The sequence below is a fragment of the Artibeus jamaicensis genome, unplaced genomic scaffold (genome assembly GCF_021234435.1).
Source record: "Artibeus jamaicensis isolate MK-2021 breed Jamaican fruit bat unplaced genomic scaffold, CSHL_Jam_final contig_387, whole genome shotgun sequence".
Taxonomy (NCBI): domain Eukaryota; kingdom Metazoa; phylum Chordata; class Mammalia; order Chiroptera; family Phyllostomidae; genus Artibeus; species Artibeus jamaicensis.
In genome coordinates, this window is record NW_026521812.1 from 15,049,641 (window position 1) to 15,071,364 (window position 21,724).

Genomic DNA, 21,724 nt, shown 5'->3' on the forward strand with positions numbered 1-21,724 from the left:
AGTACAATTTCCTCCAGCATGATTTTTATGGACAAATCTGAGTTAGAGATAGATTTAACAAAAGATGAGACATTACATATTTAACACCTAAATAAATGGTGAGGTTTATTTTGTTCAAAGGTCATATGATTCAATAATATTAACATGTAAATTATTTCTATACCGACCTATATATGCTAGACAAACCCAACAAAACTCTCAGCTTTTTAACAGAAAATGACAAACTGGTTTTAAAATTCACACGGAAACACAAAAGCCCAAACAACTTTGAAAAAGAATAAAATTGGATGCTGAACACTAGCTGATCTCAATAGTCATTATAATGCCACGGTAATCAAAGACAACGTGGTATTTTCGTAGATAGATAGAAAGTCTTAAACCTGTACATATAAGGACATTTATTTCTCACATAAGTGCAAAGGTTTTTGAATGGAAAAAGCTCTTTCAAGAAACGGTGCTAGCTATCCATATGCAAAAAAGTGACCCATGCTTTCGCATGTACAAACATTAGCTCAAAATGAATCATAGGTGTAAATATAAAACCTTCACTCTAAAACCTCTAGGAGAAAACAAGGAGAAAATCTTCGTGGCTTTAGGTTTGGTAGGGTTTCTAGACCAAAAGCCCAATCCACACGCAATCCCTTTTTGAAGCACTGCTCAGCACAGCCCCGACTTCTTCCCATTCCACCTGGGGCGACTACCCTTTCCCAGCCCCGCCCAGGGACTCCTCTTGCCCCGCCCCGATTCTCTGCTCCTCCCCCGACCCTCCTCGCCCCACCCAACTCACTGGGCCACGCCCTCTCGCGTCCCTTGGCGCCAGGCGCAGCGCGCGCCCGCCTGCTTCCCCACCCGGAAGAGACACCTGAGCCTCGAAGTTGAGCAGTGCGCGGCCTGGCGCTCGTCGTGAGCGCGGGTAGGGCCGAACCGCACCCGTAGCGCCTAATTCAGCACTTATGCAAGGCGGGCCCGCTGGAGCCTGCGCGCTCCCGCGGCTGGCGGAACCTCCAGCGGTCCCGCGTGCGCACGTTGCCCCGCCTCCACCGGCCCGGGGCCCGCCCGGGTTGTCTGCTCCCCTCCGCATTGAGAGCAGGGCAGAACTGCCAGGCTTGAGTTCTCTGCGCCCCTCCGCCTCGAGAGCAGGGCATCGCGGTGACTTCTGACACTGTATGTGACGGTAAGTGACAGTCGCTGCCGTTTTTCACTGTTATTTATTTTATCTCTTGCAGTTGGTCCCAACTGTCGCTCACATTTGGTTAGTTCAAAAACTGTTCAACTCCGGAATTAGTCTGGTGACTGAGCTGCCCGGGAGCCGAGCCCGGGAAGTGTCACAGACCTGCCCACGTGTTGTAGTTCAGGGGCTGCGTCCAGAGATGTAAGTGTGGATAGAGCCCAGCCTCGGAGCAGGGCTAGGCTACGTTTGCCCAAAGACCCGCAGTCCTCGCAGTGCTCCGGGAAGGGGCGGGCGTCGATGGGGCGGGCGCTAGGACTCAGCGCGCCCGGGCGAGGGGGCGTGGCTCCGGCAGGTGAATGGAGGCGACTAGACCGGCAGCGATTCCCCGGGGAACCAGCGAGGTCGGCACGTATTCAACCTCTTGGCTTTACTTGTTGGTGCTTCACTTTGGAAGATAAAATAATACAACATGATTGTATTTTAACTTCAACTATGCATTAAGAAAACGGAAAGGTATCTTGAAAGTTGTAAAACAGTAAGTGCCTTCATTCTGTATCGGAATGGGCACATTTATAGGGTTAGTAAACTGCTTAGAAACTGTTGATCAGTTTTGTACAGCTGCTGAAAATGAATGCTATTTTTAAAGATGTTCTGTTTAAAAAGATTAAGCAAAATTTAATCCGACCTGAATTTGAACCATGAATTATACCGCTGCCCTCTTTCTGCCCTGGGTGGAGCTGTCTTTTAAATTACTAAATTTGTGGCTCCAGATTTAATCTGCACTTAGAGAATCTTAGAGATTCTCTTGTAGCCACTCTTGGGAGTACAGGCTTTCTTATTTATTTTTTTCAACAAAGGCCACATCATAGAAATACTGTATGATTAGTAGATCCTTCCCAGGTGCCTTTTCTGCATTATCTTTGGCTGAGTTTAAATTACCTGACTACAACAATCTACTTCTCAGTGTAGTGGCCATAGTGTATTTTCACTTACTCTCTTAGATACGCATATACTCACCTGTTAATCTCACACTGCCATCCTCTAGTCATCAGAATTCTTTAATCATTTTTCTTTTTATAAAGCCTAGTACGGTCAGTGTTAGTTGAATGAAATAAGTCAAATTAAAGTACACTTGTCCTTCAGGGCTCTGTTTCCAAATCAAATAAAGATTTCTTAAATGGTCCAGTTGGGACAGTTTATTTGTCACCCCATTTAAATTTAACTCTCTCCTATTCATACTGAATAGTATGAATATTCATACTATTTGCTCCTATTCATACTGAATTTTTACCACTGTCGTAGTGCTATAATATTGATCTATCCTTTAGTTTTCTGAGGGGATAGAGACCCTTTTATTGTGCTTTCATTTCAAAGCATAATAACTTTTATGTGGTAGATACCTGTGTGTGTACATGAAAATGGAATGGGGTAGGCCCTTTGAATCTGTAGTTACAAATTTAAAAAAAATATTGCCAGAGGAATAGGTAAAGTATAAATATACTATACTTATTTTCAATCTGTAGTCAGCATTTAAAGACCAATTTTTCTTTCCTCAGTTTAATCATCTAGTTCTTTGATAGTCTTGACAGCTGTTTTTGCTGAAGCCAATAGTTTTCCTGGGTCAGGAAGAGAAAATATCAAATAAATTGACCTCCAGATGTAAGTTTCTAAAGCTAATCTGATAACTATTCAAGTCATAACTGGCTATCATTCTGAATAGCAGTGTATGTTCTGTTTATGTAGCAGAATATACATACGTGTGTGTGTGTGTGTGTGTGTGTGTGTGTGTCTAACTAGAGAGACAGAGAGAAAGAGAGATATTCTTTATGTGAATAAAACCCAGAAGCAGGATGCTTACAAAAAAACTACCGGGAGTAACTTTAGCCAAAAGACTGGCTTTTAAGATCACTTGAGAGTGAATGTGAGTATGGAAATTGGTTAAAGAAAAAGCAAGGGCCTTTTCAGATAAAGCTGGGTTAATGAGGAGGAACTTTTGGAAAAAGAACTGGGAAAGACATTAGACCATTTTGGATTTTATAATCAGTACCAACATAATATTTACACACTCAAAAATAATACTTTTACTGAGTAACAGATAATTCAGATCTAATTAAAATTTAAATTCAGGTAATATTTTGACATTAGGATGTGACCATAAATGAAGATGATTTACAACCACACAATTTCTTTTGTTAACGTGTGTAGCAAAAGAAAAGGTATAATACAGTTCTTTCTTTTTTCTTTAGTTACCTACATCCAAGATGAATAGTGATCAAATTGCACTGGTTGGTCAAGTGTTTGAATCATATGTTTCGGAATACCATAACAACGATATTCTTTTAATCCTGAAGGAAAAAGATGAAGATGCTCATTACCCAGTTGTGGTTAATGCCATGACCCTTTTTGAGACCAACATGGAAATTGGGGAATATTTCAATGCATTCCCCAATGAAGTACTAATTGTTTTTGATAGCTCACTGCGAAGATCAGCCTTGACAATTCTCGAGTCCCTTTCTCAGCCTGAGGGTGTCTCCATGAAGCAGAATCTTCATGCCAGGATATCAGGTGAATCATTTAAGAATTTTGTTGCCATGTTATTCTCTAGAAGATTTTTGAGAAACCATAACACATTTTGAGTATAGAACACTAAGAAATAATTGTTACTTACACTTAAAAGTATATTCATTGTATAGTTGATATAGCACTTGTCAGCCCTGGGGGGTGGGTCTTAATGAAGCATTCCCCAGGAATTTGGAAATACTTGTTTTCTGAGAGTTAAATTGTAAAGTCAGCAGAGATATACAAAAATTTTTCTAAGCCAAAGTATGGCTTTCTTACTGGAAAAATGCAATGCAAGTTAATATCAATAAAGAATATTTTCATTATAAAGTGGGAAGTCAGCCTCAGAAGCATAGAAGAAGAAGTCACAGTGATAAACATTAGCGGAGCCTCCCTTGTTTGTATAGTACACAGTGTGTGAAGAGAGAGCCACAGCAAACAACAGAAAATGCAAGTCTGCCTGAGACCTCATAACCTGTAATACCAGTACAATGTAGCCTGGTGCCTTAAGCATTCAGTTCCTCTGATTAATTTTCTTTAAAAAATTTCATGTTACTCAGACTGCCTTCTGATTATTATTGTCTGGCTTTCAGAGTGGATATATCTGCAGGGAGAAAATGTGCTGACCATAGAAACTTGAAGTATAATCATGTCTATGATAGTTATTTCTCTCGAGCTTGACAAATCTGACAGATCCTTCTGTGTGCACACTTACCAGTTTTCCTAGCTACTAAATTCTGAGGCCCAGACAATGGACCATGGGACATGAACCAGTGTAACAAATGCTGCCTCGATAAACCTGTTAGGAGGCAGCCTTTGACTATCACAGCCAGTGTTGCTCTGCTCCAAAGATGCATTAGAGCCAAGTATGAGAAAGGGCATTTTCATGTTAAAAATTTCTTTGGTATTTTGCACCTATCAAGTTGCCTTTTCACTAATAGTGAAAACCACAAGGTTTTTAAAAGTTAAAGCGATGCTGTGGGTAAAACTCTAGGTAACTCAAGGGTTGGAAACATTGTCAGACTTACATATTAATAAATTCTGAACCTAACTAAAAAAAAAAACAGTACACTTTTAGCACTGTGGTACTTTTGGGTCATTATACTACCTTCTCTTTATCACTCAGTTTTGTGGTTTACTCAAAGAGTCATAAATTGAGTATATGTGAGGCAGGTGGAAGTATAGTCTTTATTGAATATGGCTGTAATTATATACTCTATTTAGATCCTATTGAGATAGCCCTCTTATGAGAATGAATCCTTTTTTTAATCCTGCTTATTATATCACCTAGTATGTACTTTTAAAGCTAGTCCACTGATAATTAGTATTTGAAATTTTTTTCTATCTTAATTGATTTCATCTGATCTTTTTCCTTAAGTAAAACATGAAAATTTTTTTTTCCTGAAATTATACTTTATTCCACAGGAAATATTCGGGAAGTATATTGCATGGAGTCAGATGCCAAGGTTGATGTCGTTTTTGTTTTGTTTTTTGTTCCTTCAGGTTTGCCTGTTTGTCCTGAGCTGGTGAGGGAGCACATCCCTAAAACCAAGGATGTTGGTCACTTTTTATCTGTCACTGGGACAGTGATTCGAACAAGTCTGGTGAAGATCCTGGAGTTTGAACGGGAATACATGTGTAACAAATGCAAGCATATGTTTACGGTCAAGGCTGACTTTGAGCAGTATTATACCTTCTGCCGGCCATCCTCATGTCCCAGCTTGGAGAGCTGCAATTCTTCCAAATTCACTTGCCTCTCAGACTTGTCTTCATCTCCAACCAGGTGTAGAGATTATCAAGAAATCAAAATTCAGGAACAGGTAAATGATCAAATAAATCAGAAAAATGACAGATTTGAAGAAATGTTATCCATTGTTAATGTCATGGCAGATATGTGTCACGGAGTTGAATGCAGTAGCTGTATCAGATGTGTAATGCATAGCTAGGGATAATCTTGTAAAAATATGTATGGCTAAGCAGACTCTTAAGAAAGAACTGAAATTTCATCATGAAGATAAGCTTAATGGCTGGAGCTAATTAATGTTATTAATAGGTCTACAGATGACCTATTAATCATTTTTAGGAATGAATGGGTTTTTTGAATATTGGCCATTAGGATTCTTGCAGTTGAAATACAATGATGATTTTTTCATGTCATTACTCATGGATAAGTCCATGTAAGAATAATGATAACATATATTGGACTTAGGGTATTATTTTTGTGCTTAGTTTTGTAGGGTTTTCTTCAAAACCCCCATCAATTTATGGGCAGATTGCTAGAACTAGAGAACACATAATGGATTACAAATGAAATTTATGTCATCACTTTGTAGAAGATCAAGTGTGAAACTGTTGTATGTGTATCAGAATACATTCTTTAGAGATCATGATATAAACATACTGTTATATAAACATCTTGCTTTGGCAAGAGGATTGTGGAATAACTTAATAATTATGTTAAAATTAAGTGAATATTTAAGAAGTTCAAATTAGCTGTACTTAATTAAGGGACAGGAAAATTAAATGGGTTCAACTGGTTGTTAAACGGGAATGGGCAGGATTTGGAGTTTAGGCCAAAATTTTATTTAGGATGCCAAATTCTTTAATATGTGAGTGAACCTGTTGTTTTTTTTTTTTAACTTGCCACTGAACACAAAGGCTTATTCAGTGTCAAGGACTCTGACACCTTCTGTTCTTCTATAATGTTCTTAACTCATGGCTTCTATTTTTATGGTTGTCTGTAGTTCAGAATGGTGGCTACAGCTCCGTCACATCTGTGTCCCAGTCAGAGAACAGAAACACAGAGAGATGGGCAGCAGTACCCGCCATCTCAGAGTCTGCATTTAAGTAGTATCCTACATATCAACTTACATCTCATTGGCCAGAACTTTGTCATATGACCACAACTGGATGCAAGGGAACCTGGGAGATGCAGTCTTTAACTGGGAACTTGTTTACCTAGAATAACTAGGGTTCCTTTCCTAAGGAATAATCAAAGTAACTGAGTGATTTATTCTAGGTCTTATGACTAGAGATCAGGAAAGAACTGCTGCTTTATTCTACATAAATGACTTTGTTATTATGTTTAGTAGTTGGATCATATATTTATTTTGACCACCCATAAGGTAAATTATATTTGGAAACGTTTTCCAGATATTGGTGTTCTTATTTTACTCTAGATTTAATGAATTCCTAAAATTACAGTATGCACAATTTACAAGAAAATTCCATAAATTCACATTCTAATTATATTGTATGACAATACCAGAGAAATACAAATGGTAATTTGACGAATTGTTAGGTTCAGAATACTTAGCATGTATTTAAGCATATTCAGTATCTGTTTTCTTTTCTTGGCTAGGTTCAACGACTGTCTATTGGAAGTATTCCACGATCTATGAAGGTTATCCTAGAAGATGACTTAGTAGACACTTGCAAATCTGGTAAGAATTAACTTTTGTTAACTTATACAAGAGGTCTCAATATATTGATATGGAAAAGCCACTTTTTGTTTTCCCAAGAACGAGTGTGAAGACCTGATTGCTTACCTTGAGAACAGAGAGTGACATGGAGGTGGGGTGTGATAGCAGGGAGGAAGCTGGGTCGGAGCTTAGCTGTCTAGTCCAGCCACTTATTTCATAGATGAAGAACCTGACTAACCTAGGGCCACTTGGAAAGTTAAATGACAGAACTGGAACACGAACCCAGATCTACCAACGTCTAGTCCAGGACTCTCTTCGGTATACCGTAGCTTAACAGCAGCATATTTTAAAGAGGTTGGTTTTAGTGGGCAGTTATATAAGATGCATCAGAGAATGTGACTCTTGTCAAATGCTACTGCATCCTTAATGATGTCTAAATGAAAGGAAGTGATTTTTTTCTCTGTGTTCTGTGTTGGTGACACCACTATAGGAGTCACATTGATTTTGGTCTTCTGTCCTCTAAGGGTCCTCAGTATTTCCACTAGCCAGTTGCCTGAATTGGGAGGGAATTTGAATCATACTGAAATAACTGTGGATGTTTAGCATGGATAAGCCTCAGAAAGGACATGACCATCAAGTTTCTTTCATTGGAAGATGGGCATATAGAAATGGAATTGGAAGTACAGAAGATGCTGTTGGGTTTCAGTGAGCTGGAGGTGCAGGAAGGCAGACTTTGACTCAGTATCCACTAATCAGAGGTGTCCAACATGGGCCTTGGATGGTGGTGAGTTTAAGCAGAGGGTGAACAGCATCTTGTTAACTATTTAGGTCTCATGATGAGATGGTCTACAATGTTCCAGGTGAGTTAAAGACTTTGTGAGCCTCGGTGCTTCAGAAGCCTAGTTGTTCTGATGTCATTCTTAGTTATATCTTGATCTTTAGGCCAAACAAACAATTCCTAAGCTCTCCTTTGCCCCTCTCAAATCACCCTGTCCCCCCTTACTCTTCTCATTGGGAGCTTGGGAAGAATCAAACTTAAAAAGTATTTGTGGAAGGGCAAGGATTAATCTCAGTCCATGCCTATAAAATTGAAGTGTTCTACACTGAATTTTAAATTATTGTTTTTATTTTTAAAATGGTAGGCAAAGGTTTTATTTGAAAAATTACAATATTAGAAAGTGTTGTAAATCAGCAGTGTCAGCCAAGGGAGCCAATACCATTCTCTCTTCTGCAGTATCTTACGAGGTATTCTTAATAAAATTTGGTATTTTTTTGAAATGGATGTATTGGTGATAGATAACTTGTATTTATAATGCAAAAAGAGAATGAGAGAATAAAGGGGACTTTCTTCAGCTCTTGGTAGAGGGTAGGGCTATAAAGTTTACAGGGCAAGGGTGAAGGTCAGGGAAGGGTAAAGATCACAGACAGGAGCAGACTGCCTTCACAGTGATGATTTTAAATATTTATTTATTTATTTATTTATCTATCTATCCATCCATTCTCACCTGAAGACAATTTTTCATTGCTTTTAGACAGAGGGGAAGTTGAACGGGGAGAGAGAGAAACATCGATGAAAGAGAGACCATCCATCTGTTGCCTCCTGTATGTGCCCTGATCAGGAGGATCAAACCTGCAACATAGGTATGTGCCCTCACTAGGGATTGAACCTGTTACCTTCGGTTTATGGGACGATGCTCCAACCAACTGAGCCACAATGGCCAGGGATCTCTTAAGGTTTTAATCAAAAACTTTTTGTAACCAAAGTACTTGATGTTTTCCGTAGATCAACATAGGCATCATCATGCATTCTTCCCCCTCACTGTCATCTTTCCATACTGACTAAGACTCTACTACCGAGCTTGATAGTCTTACGGATTTTTAGACTTTCATGTTGTCCACAGAGCTACAAATCTTGTATAAGCTTCTCTTAGAAACCTGTTCCCTTAAAGCCACTATCTTCTGTTCCCGACATGCATTCTCACGCCTTGTCCAGACCTTTGTCTATGAGGAGGATATGAAAACTTATCCTTTCTCTTTCTTACTCTTACTCCAAATAACTTAAAACCTGCCTAACAAGCCCTGGTCACATAGCTCAGTTGGTTAGAGCACTGTCCACCTATGCCAAGGTTGTTGGTTTGATCCTGGGTCAGGGCACATACAAGAATCAACCAATGAATGCATAAATCAGTGGAACAGCAAACAGCTGTTTCCCTCTCTCTCCACTACCCCCGCCTCTCTCCAGTGTTCTCTTTCTCTAAAAAGTTGATTAAAAAAAACTGCCTAACAATTTCCACTTTCCTTTTTAATTTTTTATTTATTTATTTATTTTAGATTTTATTTATTTATCTTTAGAGGGGAAGGGAAGGAGAGAGGGAAAGAAATATCACTGTATGGTTGCTTCTCATGCGATCCCTGCTGGGAACTGGCCCCTGCTGGGAACTGGCCTGCAACCCAGGCATGTGCCCTGACTGGGAATCGAACCGAGATCTTTTGGTTTGCAGGCCCTTGCTCCATCCACTGAGCTACACCAGCCAGGGCTATCCACTTTCCTTTTTAAAAGATTTTACTTACTTTATTTTTTTAGAGAGAGGTGAAGGGAGGGAGAGAGAGGGAAAGAAATGTCTATGTGAGAGAAAATCGTCCTTTGGTTGCCTCTTGTGTGCGCAGCCCAGTGGGGACCGAATCTGTGACTTAGGCACGTGCCCTAACCCAGAATCAAACCACAGCCTTTCACTTTTCAGGCCAGGTCCAACCAACGGGGCCACACCAGTCATGGTTCCACTTCCTTTTTTAACATTTAAGTTAAATTGAAGGTGGGTCAAAAAATGGAAATGGTTCCTAAACCTTAGCTGAGTAGAAGCAGTTACCTTTTAATTTACCTCAATATTCTCTGCATTAAATATGTCTCATTTTCTCTAAAATGCCCTTTATCTCTATAAACAACAAATAGCACAGGTGTGTATGCTGGGCAGTAGCAGCTACATCTGATCTTATTCCATGTCCCAGGATCAAAATTGCTTCATTTCACCAAATTCCATCACTTCCCTTTTCTTAACTTTACACTTCTCCAGATGCCTCATTTATGAAATATTTACTGAGATAAAACTAAAATGATGAGGCAACACTATGGAAATGAAAGTTCAGTATCTAGAGTCAAATAATTCTTTATCAAAAGACTCACCCCATCCAACCAAGAATCACCAATTCATAGTTTGAAATTTATGTCAAATACATTAACAGTTTATAGTTATTCAAAGAGTATACTAAGGAAGTGACAACTTTGATCATGGATTTCCTGATAAATGGACAATCTGGGTCAAAATACCTTGTTCATATAGGACTCCAGATTTTAACCCAAATTTGTAATATCTGTATCAGCAAAGCAATGCTTGTATGAGCTTAGCCTGAACGTGAAAATACCGTTTGATATAAAATAAGGTGTTTCCATACAATTTCTTTAACTGAATTTTTTCTGCACTGAAAAAAACTCTTATTTTTCTTTCAAATGTCTCTAATAAATCAGAATGTGTGGAAGCAGTCTGTCAACAGCTTTTTCATTATCCACAGCTACAAACTTTTGTGAGAATGAAAAGACAATAAACCCTCACCCTTCAGGGATTTACGGTCTGGTTCGGAGCCACAAACTGACACGTGGAGTCATACAGGGGAGGTCGTGTGCTGGTACATCTCAGGGCGGTAGATCAGAGGTGGGTCTGACTAGGGACGGCCACAGTGGAAAATGCACTTCAGAAGGCAGCGTGGCGCACACAGACTAGATCGTATGATAGTAAGGAATTTCACTTTCGGAAAATAACATTGTTTATCATTTTTATGATAGGAAACTAAAATGAGAATCTGTTGCCTTGGACTATACATATAATTGTTCTGATGATCATATGAATCTGCCATTCAAAACGCAATATATTAAAAGCTTCTTTAAGGTATTAGTTGTCTATAAATGTAAGGTAGATTTAGTATAATAACAACTATTTACTGAGCACTTATATTTCTAGATATTATTTTAAGTAATTTACGAACATTATTTGACTTAACTCTCACTATATTATTGTGATATAAATGTAATTAGTCCCATTTTATAGGTCAAGACATAGGCTCAGCAAAGTTAGGTAACTTGCCCAAGGTCACATAGCCAAGTGAGTGGTGGGGAATCCAGAACTGATGAGTTAGTGATCCTGGCCATTCTTTAGTACTCCACAGCTTCCAGTTATCAGACTGCTTATTGAAGGCAGATTTTTACTAGTATGTGCTGTATCTAAAAGTTAAGTTCCACTTTTGACTAATTGAGAAAGAACCTAAATATTACCCATTAAAATCACCATAGTAGAGGACTGTTCCAAGTCCTCTGTAAAGTGGCCCCAGTCATTTTCCTTTTTATTTTTTCTTAAATTTTTTAACTTACTCATTTGAGAGAGCGCGCTTTATTGTTACATGTATTTATACAATTCATTGGTTGCTTCTCATATGTGTCCTGACTGGAGATTGAATTTACAACCTGGTGCATCAGGACAATACTTGAATTGACCTTACCTAGCCAGGGCTGCCCTGGTCATTTTCATCTAAAACTTTGGGGGCAGACAATATAATAAATGATCATTATTCTTGATTGGGTTTGGAAAACAATCCAGGCAGTAGCTCAGGAAGGATCTTGAAAATTTATAAAGCACTTATTTAATTTGTTTGTTACAATGAAGTTTCATTTGGCTAGCAGTTGGCTTTTTATTATGTGAATTGCTGCCATCAGTTCCATAAATTTAGCATTTTGCAGAACACTTCAGAAAATCAAAAGTTCTTTGGATCACATGTTACACATTGAAATTTAGAGAGTATAAGGCATTTTGTATGAGCAAATGTATATTTCACACAGCCTTAGAAGTAAATTTCAGAGACAATATTGTTGTACAAGACAAACAGGATTGGGTTTGGAATATGTCCAACATCCTCTCTTCAACAGGATCGAACTCTTTAGGGATTAGGTTTATGTCTTTTGGTGGGGGGCTTTTCTTTAGTGCCAAAATATTGAATGCCATGCATTTATAAAGACTTGTTATTGATGCATTTAATTATACATAATAATAAGCATAGATGTCAGTATTAGGAAAAGACTTCTGTAAACTACCCAAGTTGTCTTAGGAAAATGTATAAAAGTTTACTACTTTGTCCGTCAGGGAACCAACCACAAAGCAACAAGCAGGATTGTGTCCTGGGCTTTCATAGTCTATTCAAACTCGCTTTAATGTAGGACAGTTATTCATTCATTCATTTCTTGGTTCATTCATTTTTTTTTGTTGTTCACTAAAAAAAGGCAGTGAATTAAATGTTAACAAATGTGTTAAGTAAAAAGTAATATATAAAAAAACTAAAAGTAGTATCAGTCATCACAATATTCTTTCCTGACAGCAGACTGATTATATTTTAACCTTCTGGTTGCAGTTCTCACTTCTTTAAATGAGAACTATATGGCTGGGGATTTTGAGAGGATGAGCATTTCATCCAGTGTAATAATGACAAAAAAATCATCCAGTAAACTACTTTCCCAGTGAAATAAAAATTTGGCGTGATTATAATGTGACAGATTAAGAAAAAATGCTGACTTCAGCTTGAGTCGTGCAGATACAAGTACCTCTTTTTAAAAAATCAGTAATCCAATGGTTTTTGCACTCAGATTGTTTTCTGAATGAGTGTCAGATGAGTGTACAACACTCTACATCCTGGTCAGGTAGTGGTTCATGTCTTAGCTCTAGTCTTTGTCATGCGAGTCAGTGCCCAACATGCAGGATGCCATTGCTGGACTCACTTCATGCTTTTCCCCAGGTGATGACCTCACTGTTTATGGGGTCGTAATGCAACGGTGGAAGCCCTTTCAGCAAGATGTCCGCTGTGAAGTGGAGATAGTCCTGAAAGCCAACTATGTGCAAGTAAATAATGAGCAGTCTTCAGGGATCATCCTGGATGAGGAAGTCCGAAAGGAATTTGAAGATTTTTGGGAACACTACAAGAGTGATCCCTTTGCAGGTGTGTGATTAAGGGCCTAAAGCTGATAATCATCAATGGCATTTCATTCAGTAGTTAAACATGTTGTCTGTCATTGGGGGGCAGCCTTACATGCTCCATAACTCAGTGACTGAGTTCATAGGACAGCAGTGGCAGTTAGTGCCTCTAGCCACTGTCTGGCCTGAAACCCTTTGCTGGCACGGCCCTTTGTGTTTAGAGATCTGGAAGACTTTCAGGAGACTTTTCTTTTATGGCTATGTATTTTAACATCTTGTGCTACACCAAAATAGCTTCAGAATTTTCTACCTTCTTTACCAGTTAAATATACAGTTCCTCCTTTAATAGGCAAAACTCATCTGATTATGACACCTGATCCTATTAAAGTTAAAGCCATTCTTTCTTTTTAGATGTCCTTTAAATTATATGGGCATCTTCACACTATTCTGAAGATTTAAAAATAGGAGATAAGAAGAAAAGAGATGATGAGGGATGGAGAGATGCAAAAAAATAATTTTGCTGCAAAGACAAATTTTTGCTTTGTCTTTGCAGCAAAAATTTTCTGTGACGCTAAGCTCTTTCCACCATCTTTCCATGCTGCTGTAATTGTGCACACAAACATCCTGCCAGATGCTCTCAAGAGGGTCCACAATGCCCCACACAAAGGCAAATGCCAGGTTCTTATTAGGTGGTGCTCTAGCATTGTCTGGTGTCTAACTAATGATGAAGCATGGTTGCAGTGGCAAGTTTGAAATTATTGATGATCACAGAGCTGGAAAAATTGTGAACTTCGTGGGCAGCTTAACCAAGTGTCACAATTAGCCCCAGATTTGATGTGCAACTCAGAGATCTAGAAAAATGGCAGAACAACCTGCTTCTATCCCATCAGTTTGGTTTCATTGTGCTGGCAACCTCAGCAGGCATCATGGGCCACGAAGAAGAGAGATGAAAACACACAGGAGGGGACATCCTGAGATTCTTTTTCTAGGCATATAATATATATGTGCAAATAAAATGCCTCGGTTGAGAAGAATAAAGTATATGTGTGTGTTCTGGGTAGAGTGGATGAAGGTGAGGATCTGTATGTGACAGGCTAGCTTCATTTTGCTAGTCTAACGCCAGGGACTAGCAATCTAAAGCCAGCTAGTCTAAAGCTTGACTGCTTAGCTCTTGGAGATTGACCTGCTTCATTAAGACCTGACACTGTGGGTGTTGACTAGGAGGAGCCACAGGCTTTATTCGGACTTACAGTGACTTCAGGGATTGCATGACCCTGATGCTTAGGTACTGGATAGAAACCCAAACCCAGAGATGGGAGTCCGTTGGGCCGTCAGCCCACTCTGGAGTGACTTGTTATCTTAGATCTGAGAAGTCCTCTTCTTCGGAGTAGCTGAGGGCCATAGCCACACTATTGACATGATCTAGAACCAGAAGTTTCAGAGGGAGGGAAGGATGGGAGCTAGTATCCATTTTAACACATTTTCTTCCATGATATAGCCATGGGAACTTCTATCATCACGATCCAAAAAATCAAGTTTTTCAACTTTAGACAACAAATTAGGGGAATGGCCCTTCCCCTTTACAATTATCTGGTACTTCAGACCTGCCTTCCTACTATATCCTTTGTGTTGACTACAGGGTAAGGAAGTCTGAAGTTCAGAAATAAGCACAAGTAATGTGGGTAATGTGTTAACAGTTAAGTACATTGCTGCTGCTGTGTGCCAAGTATTGTTTGTTTTTTGAGCTGTACACTTACTAACTCCTTTGATCCTCGATAATTCTGTGTGATACCATTATTGTCTCCATTTTAGAGGTAAGGAAATGGAGGCAGAGAAGTTAAGAAACTTGCCCAAGGTCAGACAGCTAGTAAGTAGTAGTACCAGGATTTGAGTCCAGGTTTCTGACACAAGAGTCACTGAGTCCACCTTTACTCAGCAAAGCTGGCTCCTTGGTTTAGTTTTGGCCTGGATGTCTCCCAATAGCCAGTTGCTTTGGGGTACTCTTCCTTCTTTGCTTGTATGTGTAATCTCCAGATTCTGGTCAGAATTTATCTGCCTGCTGCCAGGTTTTCTCCTCTGCTTAGATCCCAGGACTTCATCTTTTTTCCTCTGGGCTTTTCTACCTCAGGAGTTAATGAGTTAATGAACTTCCTTGCAGGGTATACTTAATTCTTTTTGGTCCCCCTCTTTCTTCACTATTTCTGCCAGCCCAGGTCATAGCAATGTAACTAATGACTGAGTCAATTTTGATTCATTACAAAAAGTAGCCTTCGTGTATTGGGCCATACATTGTAGAGGAAGTCCCTTTCCCTTACTTGATGGTTTGTCTCACAGGAAAGCTTCTAGAACTGGAATCATCAGCTAAAGTAGTACTTGTACGATTATTTTCCTCCTCAAAACAGCTATCACTAAACATGAGTACAAACTGACATGAGTATAAAGGTCCTGAAACATGCAAATTAGTTACCAGCATGCGGACATTAACACTGGTAACATGAACATAGACAGTACCATCACAGTAGTGAATTCCTTGTAAATTAAGAGAGGCTCAAGAAAGGCTTGTTAGAATCTCATAGGTTCCTCTGTTGGTTGATTAGGCCCATAACCAAATGAAATACCAACAGTATTCATGGATGGGATAGGCAGAGTCTCAGACTGAAAAACTGATATTCTCATATTTAAAGCACTTGATCCGAAGAATCTAAGACCTCCAGCTTTGATTGCTAGAGTTGAAATTTATGATGATCTTAGTATCCTGATACTAAGTGATCAAATGCATTTTCACAATGGGGGGGGCACATCAGCCTCTCAGTTGCCTTCAAAGGGCTGATAAAATGTAATTTTAGAACTGTATAATGTAATTAACTACTCCTTAACAGTTAAGCAAGAGCTTGCAGCTGCTGCCCAGTAGAAACAAGAAGCTGGGCCAATAAAACAGGGTGGAGGGAGGTATTTGGCTTGAGGGCCTTGTGTTTGCCACCTAAGGCTTAGAGCAATATGCTGAACAGTCTCACAGGGTGGATTGATTTTACTATTCTTACACCTCTGGGGAAGCTCCAAATATTTGTATTTAAAGGTTTTTGGCTCCCAAATTCCAACTCACTGTTCTGAGATCAAACCCTTTCTTTTTATTTATACAGCGGAGTAATTTTCCTGAAATTACTGTACAGAAAATGCAGCCAATATTATTTTTTAAGGAATAATGTTAGCCTGATGAAGGAGAAAAGATTCTTTTTTGTCCCCTCTAAGTGTGATAAATGTATAGAAACTTAAGTAGATAGCACCAGGAATAAAGCAGACTTTTCATCTTGTGACATTAATAAGGAGAACTAAGTTATTCACTCCTTTTAGTCATTTGGAAATGGTACTCTTAACCATTTTAGATGACAGAGTATTGTAGGAAGATAAGATAAGAAGGAAATTTGTGTTACGATTTCTTGAAAACTGTTGGTGTAACTGTAATCCTTCTGCCTTTCCTAGGAAGGAATGAAATACTGGCCAGCTTATGCCCTCAGGTTTTCGGGATGTACCTAGTAAAGCTGGCTGTGGCCATGGTGCTGGCTGGTGGGATTCAAAGGACTGATGCCACAGGAACACGAGTCAGAGGTCAGTACCTATTTAACATTTCTAAGGAATAGTAACACATACAAGGAGAAAAGCTAGAATGTTTTTTTTTCCTAAATAAAAATTGCTTTTTGAGCTTTATTTTCCAAATGTAATCTTTTAAAGCTGACAGTCATCTGGTTGTCTAATAATAATTAGCCCAGCATCTATATATCAGGAGCTACTTTCTAGAATTCCAAAGACTAAAAGAAATCCTAAGTTTTTCAATGATTGTATGTAGTTTTGCTCTACCCTCTCAGGGTGCCACAAAGTAAAATCTTTACATTTCTATTATTGTCTGTGTTTTTTACTAGATCCACAATATCTCTTAAAGAGGCAAAGATTAGAAATAGCACTTTTTAATGGCTCCAAGTCAGCGTCTCTCCATGTGTGACTGTCAGTGTGTTGCTCTCAGACTGCTGCTCTCGTCACCTGCCTGCTGATTCCCCTTCTGCTGGTGGATTGCAAATGTGCCATCTGCCATGTGGTGCTGCTGTAGTTCATGCACTGAGGCAAAGATTACTCTAAGTATGTAATTATGTCCAAATGGCAGAAAGCTCTTTTGCAGCTAACACCCTTAAGTGACCTGAATCTGGCATAAAGGTTTATTATGGTCTTCATGTAGGCCATATGAGAGCCATAATAACCATAATAACCTAAACCAAAAAAAATACAAATACATTCTTGTCAGTCATGCTGTTAGCAGGTACTCTGAAACCAGGCAGTACAGTGTAGCACAGTAAGTGTCACTGGGTTTGTGTGTATGGTGTTTTGATCAGCTACTGTTTGCAAGGCAGTCTGCTTAATGCTGTACCTAAATAGGAGTTTCCTATTAATACACGTAGAAAATACTCAAATATTACTGAAGAAATTTGTTTGATCAGTGAGATAGTACACACCACTATATATTCATGTTCATTCGTGTTACATTTGAAAAATGAGAGTACTTTTAAGATCGATATTTCATTAAACTAAAATGTTCATACAATGAAAAGGTTTTCACTTAACTGTTAGAATCATAAATGATGTGATAGTGTCCTGTCTAGTGTGGCTCTGTGAATTGAACACCAGACTGCAAAGCAAAGGGTCACCAGTCAGGGCATGTGCCTGGGTGACGGGCCAGGTCCCCTGTGGGGAGTGCTCAAGTGGCAGCCACACATTGATGTTCCTCTTCCTCTCTTTCTCCCTCCTTCTCCTCTCTAAAAAAATAAAGTCTTTAAAAAAATAAAAATAAGTGATGTGATAGTTATATAAAGCACTTATAAAGTCCTGCTTTTAAAAAGGTGCTTTAAATAAAAAATCAGAAAATTTATAAATTTTTAAAAAATGTTAAACATAGGCTTGAATATCTAGAAATAGCACAGAATCTATTAAAAGAATTGACTTTAAATGTTGCATTCAAAAACTAAGATTAAAAAAAACTATTTAAGGTTGTTATTTATGATGACAGTTAAATTTTCTAAAGATACTCTAGTTAAATCTTTCCTCAAATGGCCTAAGTATATAGCAGAAACACTATATAAAATACAAATGGACCATTTTTCTTTTTGATTAATTACACTTGTTTGTGGGTCTTTTCATAGAAATTAAAAATTTTACATTATTCGCTCTGTCCTAGGTGAATCTCATCTTTTATTGGTTGGGGACCCTGGCACAGGGAAATCTCAGTTCCTCAAATACGCAGCAAAGATTACACCAAGATCGGTGCTCACCACAGGAATCGGATCTACTAGTGCAGGTATTTTACATGACGGTTTTATTTAATGTCACTATAGAAGCTAACACAATGTGTTTTTTTCTTTTTTAACTTGTTGACTGTAGAGATAGAGAAAGGGAGAGGTAGAGAAAGAGAACCATCAGTTTGTTGTACTTATTTATGCATTCATTGGTTGCTCCTGTATGTGCTCTGACTAGAGATCAAATCCCAAACCGTGGCACGTGGGGACGATGGAAAAGTACCGACAATGGCATAAATTTTGAGCTAATTTTTGAGAGTTACTGCCAAAAATTAAGGAAACATATAGCATGTCATTATAGCACTAAGAAAATATTTTATAAGTTCCACCATCACTTATTTTACAAAAACTTACTCCGTTTATCTTTTTGCATCTTAGTTTTGAATGATCCTGTTCAGTTTTCTCATTTTCTTCTTGTGATTACCTTCATACATACTTATGCAGGAAGAAGTATGTTTTCCCTGGCATTTTTTAAAGACACAGCAAACAGAATGTTGAAATAAATTATATAGGAGGAGAAGAAGTCTTACTTTACATAAAATAGATAGATGATGTCAAGCTGAGGGTATTTCCATGCTCATAGATCTCACAGGCAACAGTAACTCCTGTGGAAAATTCTTAGGTAGAAAATATCTTAGTATGTGCACAGTGTATTTTCATCATTGCAATGTGGAGTTTTATTCATACATTGTAGTGATTCTTCAACAAGTACATTTAAAAGCCTTTGCAGATAGAATTTCAAGATTTGATGACAAAGTGACTTTCAGAAAAAATTATTTTAAAAAACATGTTTTGATGCCATTCTGTTTTTTATGCCACAATCACTAGGGAAATATTTCTTGTTATTCTGCAGTAGGCCTTTGATCTACACATTCTGTAAATGTTATGTACTACTTTTCAGGGAAGCCTAACATCTGTGGCCTGTGTTCAAATTTCAGAAGCTTGTATTTTAAATTTATCATAAAGCATCCATTAATGGACCATCTATTAATGGTCCTCTGTAATGACAGCTCAGTTCTAAGATGCTCTCCAGTTTTAGAATATAACTGACCAGTACATTAGGAATTGACAAGAAAGGATTTGTGACTCGAGAGGCATAGACCAGATATTGGAAGGGAAGTAGGCAAGAATATAAAGAACAATTCACATGTATTTTAAAATTCTTACGTCCCATTGTTCTAGAGCTGTATAGAATGATAGCAACAAACAATAAAGGTGACCCCCAAGTAGTTATGTGGAATGTTTCCTAAGTACATTAGGAAACATTAGACATAAAAATGGAGTGCCAAGAAATGAGTCTAAGTTATCTCGTGAGCTACTAGTAATTCCAGAGTATTTGGACAGTTTTAGAGTGAATGGCTACTGATTCACTGTATTAGCACTTTTCCCTTTTCTAAATGCCAAGATCATAATCCAAATATGAGGGAAAAAAGACAGGTAGAGGGAATATAAGTTATTTTAGAACTATAAAAAAGTTATTACCACTTACATCTACCAAAAGAGCCAGATTACTCCTTCTTCAAAGTGTGTATCACAACTCAGTGCAGAGTCATAAAAGTCAATCAGTGAGTCAAAACCAGCACTTTCAGGGTGAAATCAATAACATACCAGAATTACTGCAAATAGTAAAGGTTCATTATAAGGAGGCATTTTCATAAAAACTCTTAATATAAACATATACTTGTGTTATGGAGTTACAATTTTAAAATATTTTTACCATGGGTTACAGTGAAGTTTTGAAAACTGCTGCCATAGACTTCTTCGTAAAATTAGAAACCCCACATCTTAAAACCAGAGGGTTATGACCACACGGAAACCTAAGATTACATAAGGTTATAAATGAACACACGCATGTGTGCTCCTCAGACCTTCTGAATGCTTCCTCAGCCGAGATGATATTCTCCTCTCCTCCAACCCCCTCTCCTATCTCTTCTGTGGCATAAGTCATTTGTTCATTTTATATTCCCTGGACATAGCTATTTACTATGATCAAAAGGGGGAAAAACATTTCTAAACCTTCTCGCCATAATTCAATTGTGTCTGTAAATGAGGCTACCTGGGTTTCTTTGTTCTTCATTTTGAATTCTAAACTTCCTATTTAAATATTAAATATTAAAATTATTTTATAGAACATGCCATTTTTTACTGAGAAATAAGTTTTGAAGTCTCAGGATTTTGTGAAAATTGGCTGTCCATTTACAGTGAAACCTAACACTTGGTTGTCAATAAAAACCAGTAGAATCTACCAGAATAAAAACTCAGCAGTGAAATGTTTTACTGGTAATCTGGATTATATATGCTGTATTTCTAACAAGCATATATCTTGTTCCTGTTATATTAATCACTGAGCTCTTTGTTGAAAAGTATTACTTTATTTTTAATAGTTTAACATTTTCTTTTAATTGCAATTAGACAAAAAAAATTTTCTTTATAGTTTTAACAGTAGGATGTATTTTATTTTTAAAGTCTGTGAACTAGTTAGTGGACAGTATTTTAATAATCTGATATATTAAATTTCAAAGTTTAACATTTAGCAAAATTTTGCTTCACAAATTCACTCTTTTAGAATGACAGGAAATATGTACAACTTCAATTCCAAATTCAGACAAATGCCCCTTTCCCTTCCTCAAGATGAAAGTTTTAAAAAGTGTAGTACAGTATAAAAGTTTTAGATATGAAGGCACTGCATAACTCTGCATTATATGGCTGATGTCTTACTTAGCAGCCAGAGTCATGAGAATATTCTACACTTAATTTAATGGAGCATAAGAAACTTTCTGAGGAAGGATCTAGCTCTTATCAAAGAAAAAGAACCTTTTGGTCCCTTTAGTTAATGAATTCCTTTCCAAGACTGCTTTAAAAAAACTTATCTGGAAAAGCTATCTAGAATCTGTCAACTACAAAAATGTCTAATCTTATTCTGCATGAGTCTCGGGGGATATGGAGAAGAGCACTACCTGTGTGAAAATATATTTATTTCCAAAATAGTAACTTATCTGTTAGGATTAAGCTTATATACCTGCCCACATCCACTGTTTTTGCATCATTGCTGCCAATGGATGAACTATGAAAAAAACTTTAAAGAGTTAGGTTTATAATATTATCATAAAGCTAATGAAATGACCTAAGTCATAATACACCCCTGTCCTTAAACTGAAGGAGTTTGTATCTGCTTTTCATGTGTTGACTCTTTGGGTGATAATGACGTGTATGGTTCAGTAAGTG

General features: G+C 37.9%; 1 protein-coding gene and 1 pseudogene across 4 annotated transcripts in view; both read left to right on the forward strand.

The window, feature by feature from the left end:
* The first annotated feature begins 832 nt into the window (after positions 1-832).
* MCM9 (minichromosome maintenance 9 homologous recombination repair factor) overlaps positions 833-21,724 on the forward strand; it is a 79,050-nt gene continuing 58,158 nt past the window's right edge. For 2 of the 4 annotated variants that reach the window (XM_037128849.2, XM_053664781.1), the window contains exons 1-7: positions 833-1,174; positions 3,418-3,736; positions 5,234-5,550; positions 7,092-7,173; positions 12,985-13,185; positions 16,641-16,766; positions 18,382-18,501. In XM_037128849.2, coding sequence (XP_036984744.2) covers positions 3,433-3,736; positions 5,234-5,550; positions 7,092-7,173; positions 12,985-13,185; positions 16,641-16,766; positions 18,382-18,501 — 1,150 coding nt within the window. In that variant the 5' untranslated portion in view covers positions 833-1,174; positions 3,418-3,432. Of the gene's footprint in view, positions 1,175-3,417; positions 3,737-5,233; positions 5,551-7,091; positions 7,174-8,684; positions 8,794-12,984; positions 13,186-16,640; positions 16,767-18,381; positions 18,502-21,724 lie in introns of those variants that run through there. The other 2 variants (XM_037128856.2, XM_053664780.1) reach the window with 2 other exon arrangements.
* Positions 13,647-14,149, forward strand: LOC119036994 (40S ribosomal protein S15a-like; annotated as a pseudogene).